General features: G+C 41.8%; 1 protein-coding gene across 1 annotated transcript in view; it reads left to right on the top strand.

Annotated features, from left to right (window-relative positions):
• The first annotated feature begins 770 nt into the window (after positions 1-770).
• Positions 771-18,059, top strand: part of IP6K3 (inositol hexakisphosphate kinase 3) — a 35,435-nt gene continuing 18,146 nt past the window's right edge. Inside the window, exons 1-2 of the mRNA XM_044674085.1 lie at positions 771-886; positions 14,718-15,119. Coding sequence (XP_044530020.1) covers positions 14,921-15,119 — 199 coding nt within the window. The 5' untranslated portion in view covers positions 771-886; positions 14,718-14,920. The remainder of the gene's footprint in view (positions 887-14,717; positions 15,120-18,059) is intronic.

Raw genomic sequence — 18,059 nt, 5'->3', positions numbered from 1 at the left:
AGAAATAAAAATATTTTAAAAAGAAAATAATTCCAACCTTATTTCTAAGGGAACATGTTCGACTCCATGGAGAAGGAGGCCAAGAAAGACTATGCCTTTTTTTTAACCTTTACCTTCTGTCTTAGAATCAATACTGTGTATTGGTTCTAAGGCAGAAGAGCAGTAAGGGTGAGGCAATGGGGGTTAAATGCCTTGCCCAGTGTCACACAGCTAGGAAGTGTCTGAGGCCACATTTGAAGCCAGGACCTCCCCTCTCTGGGCCTGGTTCTCAATCCACTGAACCACCTAGCTGCCCCCAATCCCATGCTTTCTGCTGGGCCCACTTTCTTTGATTTTCCATAACAAAATGGCATAGCTATAGCCCTTCCAATTAACCATGTATATGTGTCTTTCTTCTTTGACAACCTCCATTACATCTCTCCTCCCTCCTCTCTCTTCTTCCCCCTCCCATCTCATTTTTCTTTTCTTGATTTCTCACTCTTCCTCTCAGCTTCTTCTTCCTCATTTTCTTCCTTTTAATCTTCCTTCACCTCAACCTCTTCTTTCTTTTTGCCTTATTATTCCCTTCCCTTCCCCCTCTTCTATCCTTCGCCCTTACTCAGTCCTCTCCACCCATCCACCCCACCCTGTGGTAGCCCCATTGCTAACAGCTGAGCATACCCCTAGTCCTGCCAACTATTCCTCTGAAGGTCAGGTGACACCCCCTCCCTTCCCCCAACCCCATTGGCTGCTTGACCACCAGGATTTTCCACTCCAGCAACCCAGCAGAGTAGAAGCAAGACTTTGCAGAGCATAAAATTCAGATAAAGCAGGGCACCAAGAAAGAAAGCACCAGCTTCCACAAGGGGCCTGGAACCTTCTCCTTCCTTCCTCTGATCTGCACCTGGTAAGTGCTGCCCAGGGCAGATAGGGTGGGAGATGGTACAGGAGGCAAATAAGTCTGGTGGGACAGCCCAAGGCGTCAGGGAGGAGATATTCTGCTCCTAGGAGCTGGGCCCACCATACCTCCGACCCACTACTGTCACTTACAAGGCCTATGTCATTCCCAGCTACTTGATCATTCAGCACTGTGTGGCAGGGAGTTTGGCATTTGTCAGATATTAAGGAAGGTCAGTCAGAAAGAAAATTTGTGTTCTGATTCTCCCTATAACCTTCAACCAATCCCCCAACTCATTATCACAGCTGGGATAGTCTAGCTTTGATAGGTGGGGAGATGTGAGGAAGAAAAGAGGAAAAATGGATGAGGGGAGAGAAGTAATGAGAAATTGAGAAAAAAGAAAATGAAATGAAGAATCCTGTACTGGTACAGAACCATTTAGGATAGGAGAAAAGGAAGCTAGAGGGACAAAATGCTCAAACTAAGGCTAACTCCAAATGATTCGCTGTGGGTCTGTATTGGACGCTTAATAAAGAGATGCCACTAACATCCAGGCTCAGCCAGGAAGGATGGTAGTATTGAGCTAGACAGCTGCCCCCTGGACCAGCTCCATGCTTGGGGAATCAGGAGATACCCCAGAGAGTAGATCCAGAGAGGAGAAGCTAAGGGAACAGCATGTTCCCGTACCTAGCAGCCCTCCTGTGCAGATGACATCAATGGCTGGGTCTGGGTTAAAGCTTCAGAAGACTCCAGATTTTCTGAAAATCTGTCTATGGAGAGAGGGCAGATTTCTAAATGCCTCTTTAAAAAAAAAAAAAAGCCCTTACTCTCCTCTCCATCTTAGTATCCATTTTAAGACAAAAGAGTAGCAAGGGCTAGGCAATTGAGGTTTAGTGACTTGTTCAGGGTCACACAACTAGGAAGTGTCTGAGGCCAGATTTGAACCCAGGAGCTCTAAACTCTAGGCCCGGCATTCCACCCCTGGATTTCTAAATGCTTTGACAAGCTTGGGGTTACTATTCCAGGCCCTATGGATAATAGAGAATTATAGTTAGAGCTCACTAAGAACTCTCCACTACCAAAAAGCCCAAACCCCTAGCCACTGTGCTACCTGTGAGTGAGAGGTACCCCTCTGTTTCCTATGAAAGCAGGCCTCCCAAAACAATTGATTTTCATCTTTCTTGAAACCATGCATGGTCTGACATTGGCCACAAGCACACCAACCCTCTCTTCAACTTTATGGAATTCTCAGGTAGAGATATAACAAATGGCCGGCCTACTCATTCTGTTCAGAGATTTTATTCCAGAGTATTTATTTCATATAGAGCTTTGAGGACCTTAGAGATTATTTATCCCAACACTCTCATTTTACAGATGAGAAAACTGAGACCCAGAGATGGGAAGCAATTCCTCCAAGATCACAGACTTGGGAGGCAGCAGAATTAAATCAGCTCCCTGGCTAAAATGTCAATATCTCAAGCAACTCCGCAGGGAAAGATTAGTGTCCTCAACATGGGTCAATCTCTTTGTTGAATGTCATATTCTCGGTGAGCCTCAGTGGAAGTACAGGTCCTGCCTGCTCAATCCATCACACTTAATGGAATTCCCATTTTCTCTATTTTTTTGGTCTTCCTATGAAGCAGGGTAACGGAATAAATCCTTCACATGCAGAAATCTGTATCGCTGGCATCTTGTTCACTGGGGGCTGCAAGGAAACAACAATAAACTTTATGATCATATTCTTTCAGGGAAGAAAATCCAAGTAGAGGCCAGGAGAGGCTTGTCGGAGGGGGAGGTGTAGAGGAAGGATCGAAGCTCCCAGGATTGATGGGAGGCTGTGTGGAGTACACCGAGTGTTTCATTTTGCGGTGCTTTGCCACGCGGCACAATTATTCTTTCCCCATCAAGCCAGGAGCTGGGGGATACACAGAAAAGGCACACTTTAAAATTCATGGAGAAGTAATGTAGCAACAGCTGACAGAGCAGGAAGCCGAAAGAGGTGAAAAATTAGGTGAAAGGCAGGGGCCAGCTGCCTTTATTAAGCCAGTCTCAAAAAGAGAGGGCCTCAGTCAGTTCAGATGAGAAATTCAGGAAGGGCCAAGGAGCACTGCCTGGAGTAAGAGCTGCCACCACCTTATCGCATGATCTTGCAGAAGTCATTCTCCTCTGGATCTCAGTTTCCCCATCTATATAAATGAAGAGGTTGAGCTAAATGGTCTAAGTGGTGCCACAGGCTGCCTTCATAAATAACAGGTTTGGGGGCAGCCAATGGCTCAATGGATTGAGATCCAGGCCTGGAGATGGGGGTCCTGAGTTCAGAACTGGCCTCAGATACTTCCTAGCTGTGTGGGCCTGGGCAAGTCCCTTAACCTTCATTGCCTGGCCCTTTTCACTCTTCTGCCTTGGAACCAATATACAGTCATGATCCTAAGAGGGAAAGGTTAAAAAAAATGTAACAGGTTCCCCTTAACTGGAAGTCCTCCAGTGGTGACTGAATAACCACTAATGAAATGCTTTACAAACTTAAGTGTAAAAATGCCATGATGCTCCTACTACTGTTGTTGGGGGTGAGATGGGGGCACACTGAGATTCTGGGACCACCCTTCCCCAGCCCTTGACAGTGTGTTATTACTCCACTGAATGAATCAGACTTGTTCAGGTTGGAGAATTCCCATGGGGCCAACCCTCAAGAATAAGCTGGATTTTGCCCTGGGCATATGCAGATAGGAAACGGGGATAGGTAGAGGGAAAAGATTTCTTCTTCTGAGAGATCTCCACCAGGTTTAAGAGAGCTACTGTATACTCAGTTTGGGATGTGCCTTCTTTCAGATGTTCTGGCTGTGTCACCTTTTCTGTGCCCCATCTCTAGGTTTGTTAGGCTATCTCCTTCTCCTTTCTGGATCCACTAAGATGGCTCTTTCACTCCTAAGCAGGCAACATACCTGCCTTCATTACATGGGGTAGGGAGGTAAGGGCCAACTAAATACTTCTAAGAGACTTCTAGTAAGGACCATGTCTTAGCTGCCCTCTGCTGGACAAAATCTTCCCTCTGGCCTTCCCAGGAATAAGTCTGATTTTAGTTAATGGCTTTTGAAGTCGGGGACTGGTATTTGAACACACACACACACACACACACACACACACACACACACACACATATTTGCATTCACCATCTCACTGATGCTTTTATTTCAACATTAAAAAGTCATTTCTCCCTGCAGCTGGCACATTCATGAAATTACCATCCCAACCACCAGCAAAATTCAACAAAACAGGTTGCAAATCACATTACTTGGAGGTACTCAAGGGGAAAGTGGAGATTAGAACTCATGCCCTAGCATTTACAATATAAGACACTCTAAGATATTTCTTTTCTTTTTTTAAAATATATAACTCTTGCCTTCTGTCTTAGAATCAATACTGTGTATTGGTTGGAAGGCAGCAATGGGAGTGAAGTGATTTACCCAGGGTCATACAGCTAGGAAGTATCTGAGGCCATATTTGAACCCAGAACTCCCATCTCTAGCCCTGGCTCTCAATCCAGTGAGCAACCTACCTACCTACCCTAAGATATTTCTTCAGGGCAATAAAGCTTTGGAGTCAGAAAACCTTGTTCCAAAGTTGGGGTTTTGCTATCTACTCAATGAGTATAATTCCATTCTCATTTTCCTCCTCTATACAGTAATAAAGTGCAGTTAGATGGTCTATAAGATCCCAAGCAACTCTAAATCCTGTGAGAGAAGTCCAAGCCTACCCAAGAAGACATCCTTTAGAACCATCAATCAATAGGTCCTAGTGGTCCAGCCCCACATTTGTTTATGAGGGCTGGATGTGATGAGGGGGAGGAGAGAAAGGATAATAGAAGCTTCCTCCTCTACCCAAGCAGCTATTGTTCAAGTGGTGTTCAGACTCTCCAGTCATCTTTTTCCCCTGTTTCTTCCATCCTGACAGCCTGATCAGAACATTGCTAGAGTCGTTAAGTACATTTGTCAGTGGCTGAAGGGCCTCTAAACTAATAATGGCTGTATTAAAATCACATTTGGTCCTCAAGCCTAGGAAATGTTTGGAGACTTTAAATGTTAAGAGAAAAGAGGGAAAAGGAAACAAAAATTCTCCCTTTCAAAGGATGAAAACAAACCCCAGAATAAGTTTCTGACATTGGGAGATATTAAGTGCCACTTTGTGGAGATCAGACCTTTCCAGGGAAATGAATGCATTCAAAGGGTATGTATTTCAGAGCATGGCTGGAGGCCATGTGTCAACACTGCTGAAAAGAACACTGGACGTGTATTACAGCTATTTGTGTGAATGTCTCAATCCCTACTCAATTGTAAGCTCCCTGAGGATAGAGATCATATCATTTTTTCATTTTTGTAATCTGATTGCTTTTTTCATCTTTTATACCTCCTGTGTCTGCACAAAGTAGGCACTCATGAATGTTTGTTTGAGAAATCAAACTAAATTGCCAGGAGACCTGGATTCAAGTCCTTCCTCTATCTTTGTGTAACTTCTGGCAAATCATTTATTCTCTCTGGACCCCAAACTCCCTCCCCACTAAAAATTTAAGATGGTTTCTAAGGTCCCTTTCAGGTTTCTTATTCATTTTGTCAAGATCTTGTGATTTCATCCACCCTTGTGAAATGAAAGGGTGACAATGTCTTAGGACTTTTGAAGAATCTTCAGAGCATTCTTTAAAAATTCCCTTTTCAAAAAATTCTTTTTCCTAGAAAATTGTCTTGTCTTCCCAGTCCAGATGACCCAGCATGATACATGACCCTCTGCTTCGTAAGACACTCTTAAACTCTCCTGCCCATTACGACCTAAGCGACTTTAAATGGTTTTCAGGTCCTCTCATCTCTAATAGATTAAAAAATGCTCCCTTGGGCATCACAAAGACATTGAATGGTATTTGTACAAAACCTCTAAACCCAGAGAAGCCTGTGAAATGTACATTAGAGGCTCCGTGGTGAGAGGGCAGGCCATAAACCATCCAGCTTTTGAATTTTGCAGCCTGACACATTTTTATATTACACTCCTCTTTCTGCTACAAGCTGTTTCTCAATAATTTTCCTTCCTCACACTTCCCTCCCCCCACACACATACCTTCGCTCATTGTTCAAGATTTATCAGAACATAGTCACAGAGGGTTTAGAGCCTCATTGCACTTAGAAGTCTCCATTCCACAACTGTGTTGGTAATACTGCCCAGTACCTGGATTCATTTACCCTGGTTTCCATTTTCTTCATAGCCTCAGTTGCTTGCTCCCTTGCAAGTTAGTCTTGCAACAGGACCAGGCAACCAGTATTTGGGATTGGAAGCTACAACAGGGTCCTACCCTTCCTGTCCATTCTGTTTGCCCTCTTCTTTCTAATGAGAACCAACAGCCAACCCCATATCCTTTCACAGGGCCTTCCATGTGCTAATTCTTGCATCTGCTCCTATATTTACACTATGCCCCTCTGCCTGAGAAGCCCTGGCCTGTCTTCTGCATCTATACATATTCTTGCTTCTGCAAGCATTGGACTTAATAACCTCAGGTCTCTTGCAAATTCTAGGAGTCCGTTTCTAGAATCAGTTCAAGTATCGCCATCTTCATAAACTTTGCCAATCCATCCTGAATTAGTCTCTCCCTTCCTAACTCCCCAAAGTACCTGACACATATTTTGGCATTTGATTATATTTAGTAGAGTTTCTTACAGATAATCTCTTATTTACTTCTCTAAATTTTCCTTATGTGTGGCCATTATTCATAAGATCACAAAACTGGATTGGATCTTAGATGTCACCTATTTCAACTTATTCTTTTTTATTTAAAAAAAAACTCATATTTTCCATCTTAGTAACAACTCTAAAACAGAATGGCAAGGGCTAGGCAATGGAGGGGGAGTGGTGGTCAGTGACTTGTCCAGGATCACACAACTAGTGTCTGAGGAAATGTATGAGGCCAGATTTGAACCTAGGTCTTCCTGACTCTAGGCCTGGCTCTCTATCTACTGAGCCACCTAGCTGCCCCCAACTTACTCATTTTGTAAAGTAGTTAACTTCTCCCAATAGAGGTTGCCACTTTCCTAAGATCACCCGAAAAGTAAAACAAAAAGCTAGAATTCAAACACACATCCTTTGTCTCCAAATATTGCATTCAATCCCCCTTCCTCACTGTAGTCTCCTTCTTACCTAGACTTTGCATTCTTCATCAGTGTCTCAATGATGCTAGCCACAAGACAAAATTCCAACTATGCAAAATTATTGTTCAGAGCTCTTTGGACAGAACCTGTAAATGGAATTTAGTTTTATGGACTGATAAAGGAAGTCTATATCTCAACTTGAGGGTGCAGAATTGTGCCCATCTGTTGATTAGTTTGGGGGGGAGTAATCAATTTTGATAAAATTTGATACATTGCTTAAACATATAAAAGGGAAGCCACATTATGGTTTGGGCTGCCATCTTGAAACAAATGGTGATAAAAGTTTTCTAGTAGGTATACCTTTTGATATTTTTAATGGAGTTAAGTGGAATTTGATAACTAAATATGAATTGCAGTCATATGCAAAAAGATGGCTCAGTTTGCCACTTTTTAAATTGGTCATATTGTCCAGAATACATATTAATTTCATTAAAGTTTTTCAAATTCTGCTTTCTGACACTTAATTGATTTGACTTTGAACAAGTTAGTGAACCTCTATGTGCCTCAGTTTCCTCAACTATAAAATTAAGGGATTGGTTTAGTTGGCCTCTCAGTTCCCTTCTAGATCTATAGCTACAGGTCAGAATCATTAAGTATGATTATTGTCATTTCCTAATGGCTCTTCTACCCATTTGCCCACCCAAGAAGATCCTCCTTTGCAACAAATTCATAACATTTACTCATCCTCTTATCTTGTTTGGTTTGTGAAGGGGTTGAAAGAGAAGAGTTCAGCGGAGCTAATAAGGCCTCTTCTAGATCCAAACCCTATGTATGTGTGGCCATTCTTCCTCAGTGAGGTCTAAAACCCGGAGAGCCACAAGCAGGGATGGCATCTAAATTTGGTTCACTCTATGGGAGGGAGAATGGGAAGGGGAGAAGGAAAGCTGATAGGGTCAAACAATAACAGATTTAGGGTTGGAATGAATGAATGGAGATGGAGGAATGGATGAAATAAAAAGCATTTATTAAGTTCCTGTTGTGTGCTATATACTGGGTCAGAAGAGAGACATATCTTTCCCTCAGACACTTAAATTCCAATGTGATAAAACAACAAATATATGGGAGTGATGGCTAAGAAAGGGAATTTCAGTCTGGAGAGTGGAATTATGGACACTACTTTTCTGAAGAAATGGTAGTAATCATTTGATTACAATTTCCAGAATAAGGGGTGGAAATGGTTGTTGGAATGTGGGGAAGGAGGGGATACTCAGAAGCTAGGTCAGCAGATGGTCACATAGCCAGAGTGCAGATTAGATGAATTTGCACCACTCACCAATTAGGATATGTCAATCCCAGGATGAGTGCCAAAAATGAGTGGCTTAAATCCCCCAAGCACTGAAGAGATGTTAAGAGACCATCCTATTCTCACTCCCCCTCATTTTGCAGATGACAGATAGAGGCTCAGATATTTGATGTCTTGCCTAAGGTCACACAGGCAGTAAGCCAGGATTGGGACCCAGGACTTTTGACTCCAAATCCCAGGGTCTCTCCACTATGCTGCTATGGCTCCTTCTGAGCCATTATATTTCTGTCTTCCTCAGAAACATGGAGCAGAGCCCAGGAACAAGTCAAGTGGGTCAGGCTAGAGGAATCAGGAACAATTCTCAGTCAGTGTCACTGGAATTGAACATAATAGATTAATGTTTGGGTTGATTCATTTTAAGAATGATAATGAACAGCTCACTTTGGAATTATTTTCTTCTACTTTCCAAAGCACTTGACATATATGATCTCATTTTGATCGTCATTAAAAACCCTGTGGATAGAGAATAGAGTAATATCTTCCTTTTAAAGATGAAAAAAACCAAACCCGAAAGAAATGAGGTGTCATAGGAGGATAAGCTGCAGGAAATATTTCCATACTCCTCTATCCTCTCACCCCAAAGTTTCATCTTAACTCCATCCAGCCCTTCCACTGTGCCCTCTGGAATGCCTGTTCCATAGGCAACAAACTTCCCTTCATCTTAAATTTATTCTTTTCCCACTCCTTCCATTTACTAGTAACTAATGAAACTTGGTTTTCCCCTGATGACAAAGCCTCCCTGGCCACCCTTTCTAGTACTGACTGCACCATCACTCATTCTCATTGGCTTACTGGTTAAGGTAGGAATAATTCTTACTTCCCATTGCCACTTATAGATACTCCCCCTTCTTCTATTACTCATTAAGTTCTCTTCATACTATTCATATCTACCACCTAATCAAAATCCTGGTAAGTCTACAGAGCCCCAAGTCACTCCCTTTCTTTCTTCAATGGATTCTGGCTTACAATTTTGTTCTCCTCCCTAAGTCATTAGCTCATTCAACATACATACTGATTCTTCCTCAATACCCTAGTCATTCCATTCCTTAACCTACTCACCTCCCATGAGCTACTATTCTTCTCCATCTTAGCCACACACAAAAATGGTCATACCTTGGATCTTGCCATCACTCAAAAATGTATTCCCTTCATGTTTAAGAATTCCAGAATTATCTTATCTGATCATATCTCTTGATGTTTCACCTCTCCCTCTACCTTCCTTTATATAACCCTACTCCTTATCTACCCTGTGATCTCCAGTTCCTTGACATTTCAGTTCTCTCCTCTGCCATATCCCCAAACTAGCCACTCTCTCCTATTCTCCCTATCTTAACTCCTTAATGAACAAATTCAACTTTACACTTTCCTTCTCTCTTGAATGATTAGTCCCCTTATCAGGTCACTGATTATGCCAAGCCAAGCCTCAGTCTTGGCTCACTCCCACCATTTATTGTCTTTGATTCTATACATATGATGCTGGATAAAGATGGAGAAAATCACATAACCATTGTGCTGGATCCATTACAAACTCATGTTACATAGTCTCAACTGGGCTTTCACTGCTAGTGGGGAATCCTACTATCCCTCCCTTATCAAATCACTATCCCCGGCTTTTCTTTTCTCCTCAAACCTCCCATGTTCCCCTCCTCCTCCCTCTCAAATGATATCCTTGCTTCATGCTTTAGAGATAAAATTGAGGCCATTTTCTATAAGCTCCCTCTTCTTCACCTCATCACTCAGACACCTTCTGCTACTTTCTCCTCCTTCATCCCTATTTCACATGATGAAGTGGCCTTACTCCTTACCAGAGCTAACGCCTCTACTTGTTCAAGTGATTTCATTCCATCATGTCTCCTCCAACAGATTGTCCCCTCTGTCATCCCCACTCTTTCACTTATTTTCAATATTACCTTGTCTACTGAATCATTTCCTACTACCTACATTTTCATGACTCCTCTATCATAAAAAAACCTTGTTTGAGCCTTCCATTCCTGCTTCCTATCATCCCATATTAATTTTGTCCTTTGTAGTTAAAGTTCTCAAAAGAACCTTCAACAGTAGGTTCCTTTACTTTCTCCCCCTCACTCTCTTCTTAATCCCTTATAATCCAGCTTCCAACTTTACCATTCTACCAAAACTGCTCTCTCCAAAGTTACTAATGATTGCTAAATTGCAAAATCCAATGGTCTTTTCTTAATCCTCATTCTCCTCAATCTCTTTGCATCCTTTGACATTATTGATTTCTCTTTCCAGTGTGATACTTTCTTCTCTCTGGGTTTTTAGGACCCCACTCTCTCCTTGGTTTTCCCCAGATCTATCTCTCTTCCTTTTCTGTCTCCTTTGCTAGATCCTTCTCCAGATCATGGCTTCTAACCATAGGTGTCCCTCAGGTATCTGTCTTGAGCTTTTTTCTCTTCTCCCTTTATACTACTTCATTTGGTGATCACATCAGTTTCCATAGACCTAAATGATTCTCATATCTATTTTCCTGCCTCAGTCTCTCTGCTAACCTCCAATCTTGCATCTCTAACTGCCTTTCAGACATCTCAAACTCGATATCCAGTTGATATCCTAAATTCAATATGTCTAAGACAGGACTTATTCCCTATTCTTTTAAACTCTCCCTCTTTCCTACCTCACCTTTTATGGTAAAAGGCAACACCATAAGCTCAGCTCACAGAGACAACTCATGAGAGTAAGATGGCCAAGGGGTCCAGTTAATAACAATGACCAATCCTAGGCCTGTAAACATATGATGAAACCTTTCCTTCTCCAAATAGAGAGGTAAAGAGATGACAGGTACATAATGTTGCGTATGCTATCATTTTGTCAGCTGACTTCCTGCAACTTATGTTACAATGAAGAATTTAATGGAGAGAGGAAGGAATATCAGGGTATAACCGAGGTACAAATAGCAAAATGTATAATTTTTTATATATATACATGTACAATATGTAAAAGTTTGGGGAAGAAAAAAGTTAACCAAGCAATAAAAAGTTCCTGTTTCTCTATCTCTATGACAGAAGTTTGGGAGTGCCAAGTAGGTTATGAAGCAAATGCCCAACAGTCTTCTGAGTTATTCCAACTCTACGCCTCCCCAAACATAGAATACAACACTCACTGAAAGCTCTGAGAAGTAAAACAGGGGATAAAGATCTAAATTCAAGGTTCATGCTTCTCTTTGTTTTATTTATTCTGCATTTATTATTGATTCTGTAGGTACTTATATATGTCCTTATTGTCTCTTCTCTTAGAATTTAAGCTCCTTGGGAATAGGGATTGTTTTATTCTTAGCATTTGTATTCCCAGAGCTCTGTAAGAATGCTTGGCACATAATAGGGACTTAGTAAATGCTTATCCATTGATTGTTTGCTTCTGATCTTTCTTTTGAACAACATTTGACTTCTGGGGTGGCTGTTAGGTTTCTTATTTTTGTGTGTAAACTGAATCTCTAGGTCTTCTGAGGTCTTCTTGTCTCTCTCTCCCTCTCAAAGCTCTTGCCAATATGCTACTGGATATACTGCAACTGGATCCTGCCTCAGCGATTACAACACTGGGTAGAAAACATTGGGGCTTTGGCTTCAAATAAGCAACAGAAGCAGTTTAGGTTCTTAGAATAATTCCCTGTCAGGCTAACATCAACAAAAGAAAGAAAAAATGCCACTGCCACCACAATGGTATCCCCCAAAAAAGTTTTAAACAAAACATTCCCCCTTGAATGTTTCTGACCATTGGAGTTAGTGTGTTAGTAGAAAGACATTCCACTGATCTCCAGCTTGGCTTTTTTTCTGGAAAAACAAAAAGCCTAAGAAAGAGCCAGGAGTCATAAAACAAATAGATCCTCTCTACCTGTCAGGTTACTTAATGGCAATAATCAGAAATGGGAATTAGCACGATGAGCAGTAGGTTGTAAGAAGGGAAAGAGGCCTGGTCTGGGATTGAGAGAACCTGGGTCTCTGTGGCACTTTCATCAATGACTTGTGTGACTTTAGACAACTCACTTCATATCCATGGTCATCATTTTCTCTATCCATAGAATAAATTAAAAAAAATTTTTTAACTTCTCCATTCCTACCTCATGGTGATATGTTTAACTTGGAAAAAAACACAGAACTATTAAATAATCAGAAAAATCACTTTTTAATTAAGGAAAGGAGTTTAGCACTAAAATTAGGCCTCCTCACAGAGCTGTAAACTATAATCCCACACAGAGTCCCCAGACTCTGGCAGCTCTGGTCACTATACTCCTGGGAGTGCCACCTCACTAGATGACAGCTCCAAGGAACAAAAGAATTTGGGGGAGTTATCTACTATTTGGGGGATTCAGGGACAGGGAGAGAAGATTGATTGACATAGCTACAAGGAAATGGGAGTGTTCAAACTATACTGACAGGATACAATCAAGCTTGGGAAAGGAATCATAGCTAGAGACTAGAGTGTAAGGGAATGGGCTATTTACGATGGATACTAAAAAAGATGGTCCCTGTCCAGGCATGGGTCTTCTTGGGAAAGGGTCTCTGATACAATGGGAGAAGCTACTGGGATAAAGAATATTTTAGCATCTGATTAAAATTTCTTAACCACACTTAGCTAAGTCCATTAAATATTTTAAGGTCTATTGTTCAGTCTGAGACTCCCTTCAGGGTAGAACAAGGACAAATTTTGGGGTCTCCATCTTTCAAGTTGACTAAACTTGGGGTTAATCAGATCTTACTAGGCTACAAGTTTGGGGGTTTCTAGATTCCACATCGACAGATGTAATATGTGCTTTAAGTTCTTCAGAAGAAAAGAATTAAAAATAAATTAAATTTCCTGACCCAACAGGGTTACAATATTTTATCTGTTGTTCCATTTTTTTACAGCAATAACTCACATTTTGTACAGGCTGTGCTAGAAACACAGCTGTTAACAGGACCCAGCTGTGTCTTACATCAGGATAGCACCTGAAACACATTTGCCAAACTCAGTCTTGCGTCATGTATGTGTACTGGATTAATTTGTGTTCAGGAGCTGGTCCCCTGTGAAATGGATAGCTAACTTAGTCCTAAGAGAGGCCTGTGTTTCATCGAGGAGTGGTTATAAAGGAGTTTAATTGCTGAGCTCACCCTCCCTTTTCTCAGACAGTCTTGGAATATCTGTCTTCCAGACTTTTTCCAGGGAAAGGCCAGCTGGTAAGAGCTGAAAACTATAAGCAGAGTTGTATGAGAAAAGAAGATTTCAAGCTGTCCTTCTAGAAATACAAAAATTGGGGTAGTTTCATGTGTTTTGTCTGACACATAGTAGGTACTTAATAAACACTCATAGATTTATTATGTTTGGGTTTCAGTTTTTTAGCCAACTGGGATGTTTCTGACACATAAAGCCTTGAGACTTCAACTTAGTTCCTTGAAATTCCTTGTCTTTAAATGGAGCCTAAAGGTATACATTTATTTATTTATTTAACCCAAACCTTCTGTCTTAGAATCGGTTCTAAGGCAGAAGAATGGTGAGGGTTAGGCAATCAGGATTGAATGACTGCCCAGAGACACACAGCTAGGAAGTGTCTGAAGCCATATTTGACTCAGGACCTCCCATTTCTATTCCTGGCTCCCTATCCACTGAGCCATGTATTCCCCACCCCCTTTTTAAACCCTTAACCTTCTGTCTTAGCATCAATTCTAAGACAGAAGAGCAACAAGAGCTAGGCAATCAGGGTTAAGTGACTTGTCCAGGGTCACATAATTAGGAAATATTTAAGGCTAGATTTAAACCCAGGTCTTCCTGACTCCAGGCCTGGCATTCCATGCACTGAGCCAAGTAGCTGACCCTCACAATGCTTTTGTGAGGAAAGTTTGTTGTAAACTCCAAAGTGCTACAGAAATGTAAGTTATTATGATTTGAGATGGAAGAAAACCTTCAGTAAATGCTCCTGTCAGGTGTAAGTTTTCTCCACTGCTCCCCTTGGAGCAACTTGAGCCCTGGGCTTTCATATTTGCCTGACAAGATGACAGTGCCATACCTCATTTGGGATGATGGCCCTGCATCTTGCATTTCTGAGGACCCCACACTGCTACAGAAGGATGAAGAGGCTAAAACCGTACAGTAATTTAGGAGCTGAGAGCCTGCTGGTGTCCAGCACTATGGCAGATCCTGTGGCAGCTAATGGAGAATTATGAGAAGCAGCCTTTATTCTCAAGGAGATCCCAGTCTAGCTTAGCTCTGCTCCCTCTAGCTCTACCTTTACCTTTTCTCTAGTCATAAATCACTACCACCTACAAATTCTACTAAACACTAATCACATACCCTCCCATACCCCCAAAATAATGCATTCTCCCTTTAACCATTTCTATGTTTCATCTTTGTTTCTTGAAAGCCATTGGTAGGATTCTCCATGCCCGAAGAAGCCTCTGCTATGACTGTGCCTGAAGATTAATAGGAAAAATATTCAGATGACCACTTTGGAGCTTTGCTGATAATCTGCTGCCTGGCCTCCTCTCTTCCTCAGTGCTTCAAAGGGAAGAAGCCTCCCTCTTAGAGATTTACTTTCCACCCAAGAAAGAATTGGACCCCAACACCATGGTCGTTAAAGACAGCAGGGATACTGGGGACACTCGGTTTGGGGTGCTCCTGGAGCCCTTTGTCCACCAGGTTGGTGGGCATGTAAGCATGATGAAATATGATGAGAACACCATCTGCAAACCCCTCATCTCTCAGGAACAGAGGTTCTATGAGTCCCTGCCTTTGGCCATGAAACAGTTCACCCCGCAGTATAAAGGTAAGAGAAGGGAAGAGTTGGGGACCATGGATGGAGGTCCCTGCCAGACATTCCTGGCTCATTCTCACATGCCCACTGCTCCCACTGCTCTGAGATACTTCTTTTGATTGAAGTGGAAGTCAGAGTGACCTTCACTGTCCTCAGTTTTTCAGACTACTTAGATTCCCTTGGACCTCCAACCCAAGGACTGGAAGAATTGGTACAGTGGAATGAGTGCTGCACTTGGTGTCAGAAGGCCTGGGTTTGGACCTTGACTCTGCTATTTGTTAAATCTGTGATCTCAAATCACTTAAGCCCTCTGAACCAGTTTCCTCACCTATAAAATGTGCTTGTTTTTCCTAACCGTAAAAATGTCATTTTGTTCCTATCAGTTGTGACAAAATAACATTTTATATAAATAAGTCTCCTAGTTTACTTTGGACACAGAGACACTACAATGGAAGAAAGGTCTCAAGTAGAGAGAGCAGGGAAGAAAAGGAGAAGGATAAACCAGGTTGGAAGAGCTAGAAGAGGTGATCACTCGGGTTCCTTCTAGTTAGTTCCAAATCTTATAATCCTATCAATCAGGCCACATAAATTGAAAATCAATTATAATGGAAAATCTACCCTATAACACCAGCACTGAATACATCTTGGACTATTTATTGGTAGGTCAGCCATGACTATGGCCTGCTAAACATATTGACAGGTTTCTTCTTTGTTTTAACATCACTTTAATAGGCCTAATCTACAGGCAGAAACTCCTTGAACCAGACAGGAGCTCGAGAGTTGTAAAGAAGTTGAGAAACAGACCATTTAGAAAAAGGGAACATGAGAGAGCACTTGGCTTCCTGTCCTCCTTAGGGAACCCATAAAAGTGAGAGAAAGTCATGCAGTCAAGGCCTACATGGTACAGCCTGGAAATCTAAGCTTGAAGCAGAAAATATGTTAAGAATCTGAGCGTGTAAGAGAATTCTCAGCTTTGAAGTGATCTGGTCAAGAAAAACTGCCATCAGCTCCTCTCCAGGTTGGGTCCAGTGTCCTTTAGTTTAACTGTGGGCAATGTGTCAAGATCCCTCTTTAGGGTATGACTAAGTCTCAGCTGGGAATTCATCTGGCTTGTTCCCATTCTTGACCTTTGCTTAATTAGGCTCAAAGGGTTTCAGTGCAGACTTCTGCAAGTGTCCTTAGAGTTGAGATGAAGCGACAGGTGTAGTAAAACCCAACCAGGTTTGTAGAAAGAAGTATTTCACGTGTAGTGTGTGTGTGTGTGTGTGTGTGTGTGTGTGTGTGTGTGTGTGTGTGTAGGTACACGTGTTTTAAAGAATTTAAGAAAAAAATTATTGGGTCTCATTACCACACTGAATGGCAAAGCAAAGAAGGTGATGAAAACAATTATGATATCTGAATAATTTAGACAAAAACCTACCCTGGCTTCAATTATTCGAGGTAATTGGGAAACCAGCAAGTTTAGGTCTGAATCAACCACACATTCTGGCCTCATTATTTGTCCAGTCACATAGCCATTAAATGTTAAGCACTATATAAAACATACATAAGGGATAGTCTTATGTCAAGGCAGCTGGTTATATAGTAGATAGAGCTTGAAAGCTTGGAATCAGGAAGACCTGCTTTTAAATCCTGCCTGGACAGTTATGTACCCTTGGGCAAGTCACTCAGTCACTGTTGGCCTCAGTTTCCTCAACTATGAAATGAGGATAATAATAGCACCTACTTCTCAGGGTTCTTGTGAGATAATATTTGTAAAAGTGCTGATTTAGCATAGTGCCTGGCACATAAAAAATGCATAATAAACGTGTGAAGAAATGTTTATTCCCTTCCTTTAAATCCTTGTTGTAATGAGTGGCAAAGCAATAATTTCTTAACTTCCTTGAAAGAAGCTGAAGGTAGTTCAGTTAGGTAGGTCCCTAAGTTTTGGCCTCCTCTAATGTGTTTTTCGGGGTATGTTTCTGTATTTGTAAAACTAATTGTGGGTCACTAATCATTTGGCAAGAAAAGAGCCATAGAGGCTGTGCAGGAACAGCTTCAGGAGAGCAGCTAGGCCAGCATCATTTGGGGCTCTCTTCTGATCAACACTATCACTAACACAGCCTACCAGCAGGGCCAGCCCCAGGGACAATATAGCACCAAGGCCAAAGTTGTTATCCCATATTCCCTCTGCTCCCTTTTATCTTCCCTCCCCTTGGGCACACTGTTTCTCACTCTCCTTAGTTCCCATAGCTCCCTCTTGCCCCCCCACTCCCCATGTAAACCCACTCCCCCCATGCTCTTCTCTCCATCAAAATATACCTGTTCTTACATCTCAGTCCCTCAGGATACTGCTAAATAAGAACAAGTCAGAATCTAAGAACCTGATCTAAGCTAAGAGGTTGATAGCTCAATGCATCACTATCCTAGATAATATTCATGTTTTATGAGCTACTTAGAATTCCACAAGTGAAGGGAATGAATGATACAGGAATATTAGGTACTTGTATACAGGGCCAATGGAGATGAGATTTTAGGGAGAAGGAATGCCTTTTGGAACTCTACAGTCAGACCATATAAATGACCCTCTCTACTTAACTTGGGCAGCAAGATGGCACAATGGGTAGAGCGCCAGACCTGGAGTCAGGAAGACCTGAGTTCAAATCCAGCCTCAGACATCAGAAGTGTGATCTTTGACAAGTTATTTAACCCCTATTTGCCTCAGGAACTCATTTTGCAAAATGAGCTAAAGAAAAAAGTGGCAAACCACTCCAATGATCTTTTGCCAAGAAAATCCCAAATGGAGTTATAGAGAGTGAGACACAACTGAAACAATGGAACAATTTGATTTTCAGGTCATCCCTAAAAAAAAATGAACTGTTGTCGCAAATCCCAGTTTTAATAATGGCTTGCTGACCAAGAAGTAATCTGTTTAGTGCCACTGTACAAGCCAAATGACATGAATATGAAGCT

The sequence above is a fragment of the Gracilinanus agilis genome, chromosome 4, assembly GCF_016433145.1.
Source record: "Gracilinanus agilis isolate LMUSP501 chromosome 4, AgileGrace, whole genome shotgun sequence".
NCBI classification, from domain to species: Eukaryota; Metazoa; Chordata; class Mammalia; order Didelphimorphia; family Didelphidae; genus Gracilinanus; species Gracilinanus agilis.
This window is presented reverse-complemented; position numbering and strand designations above follow the sequence as displayed.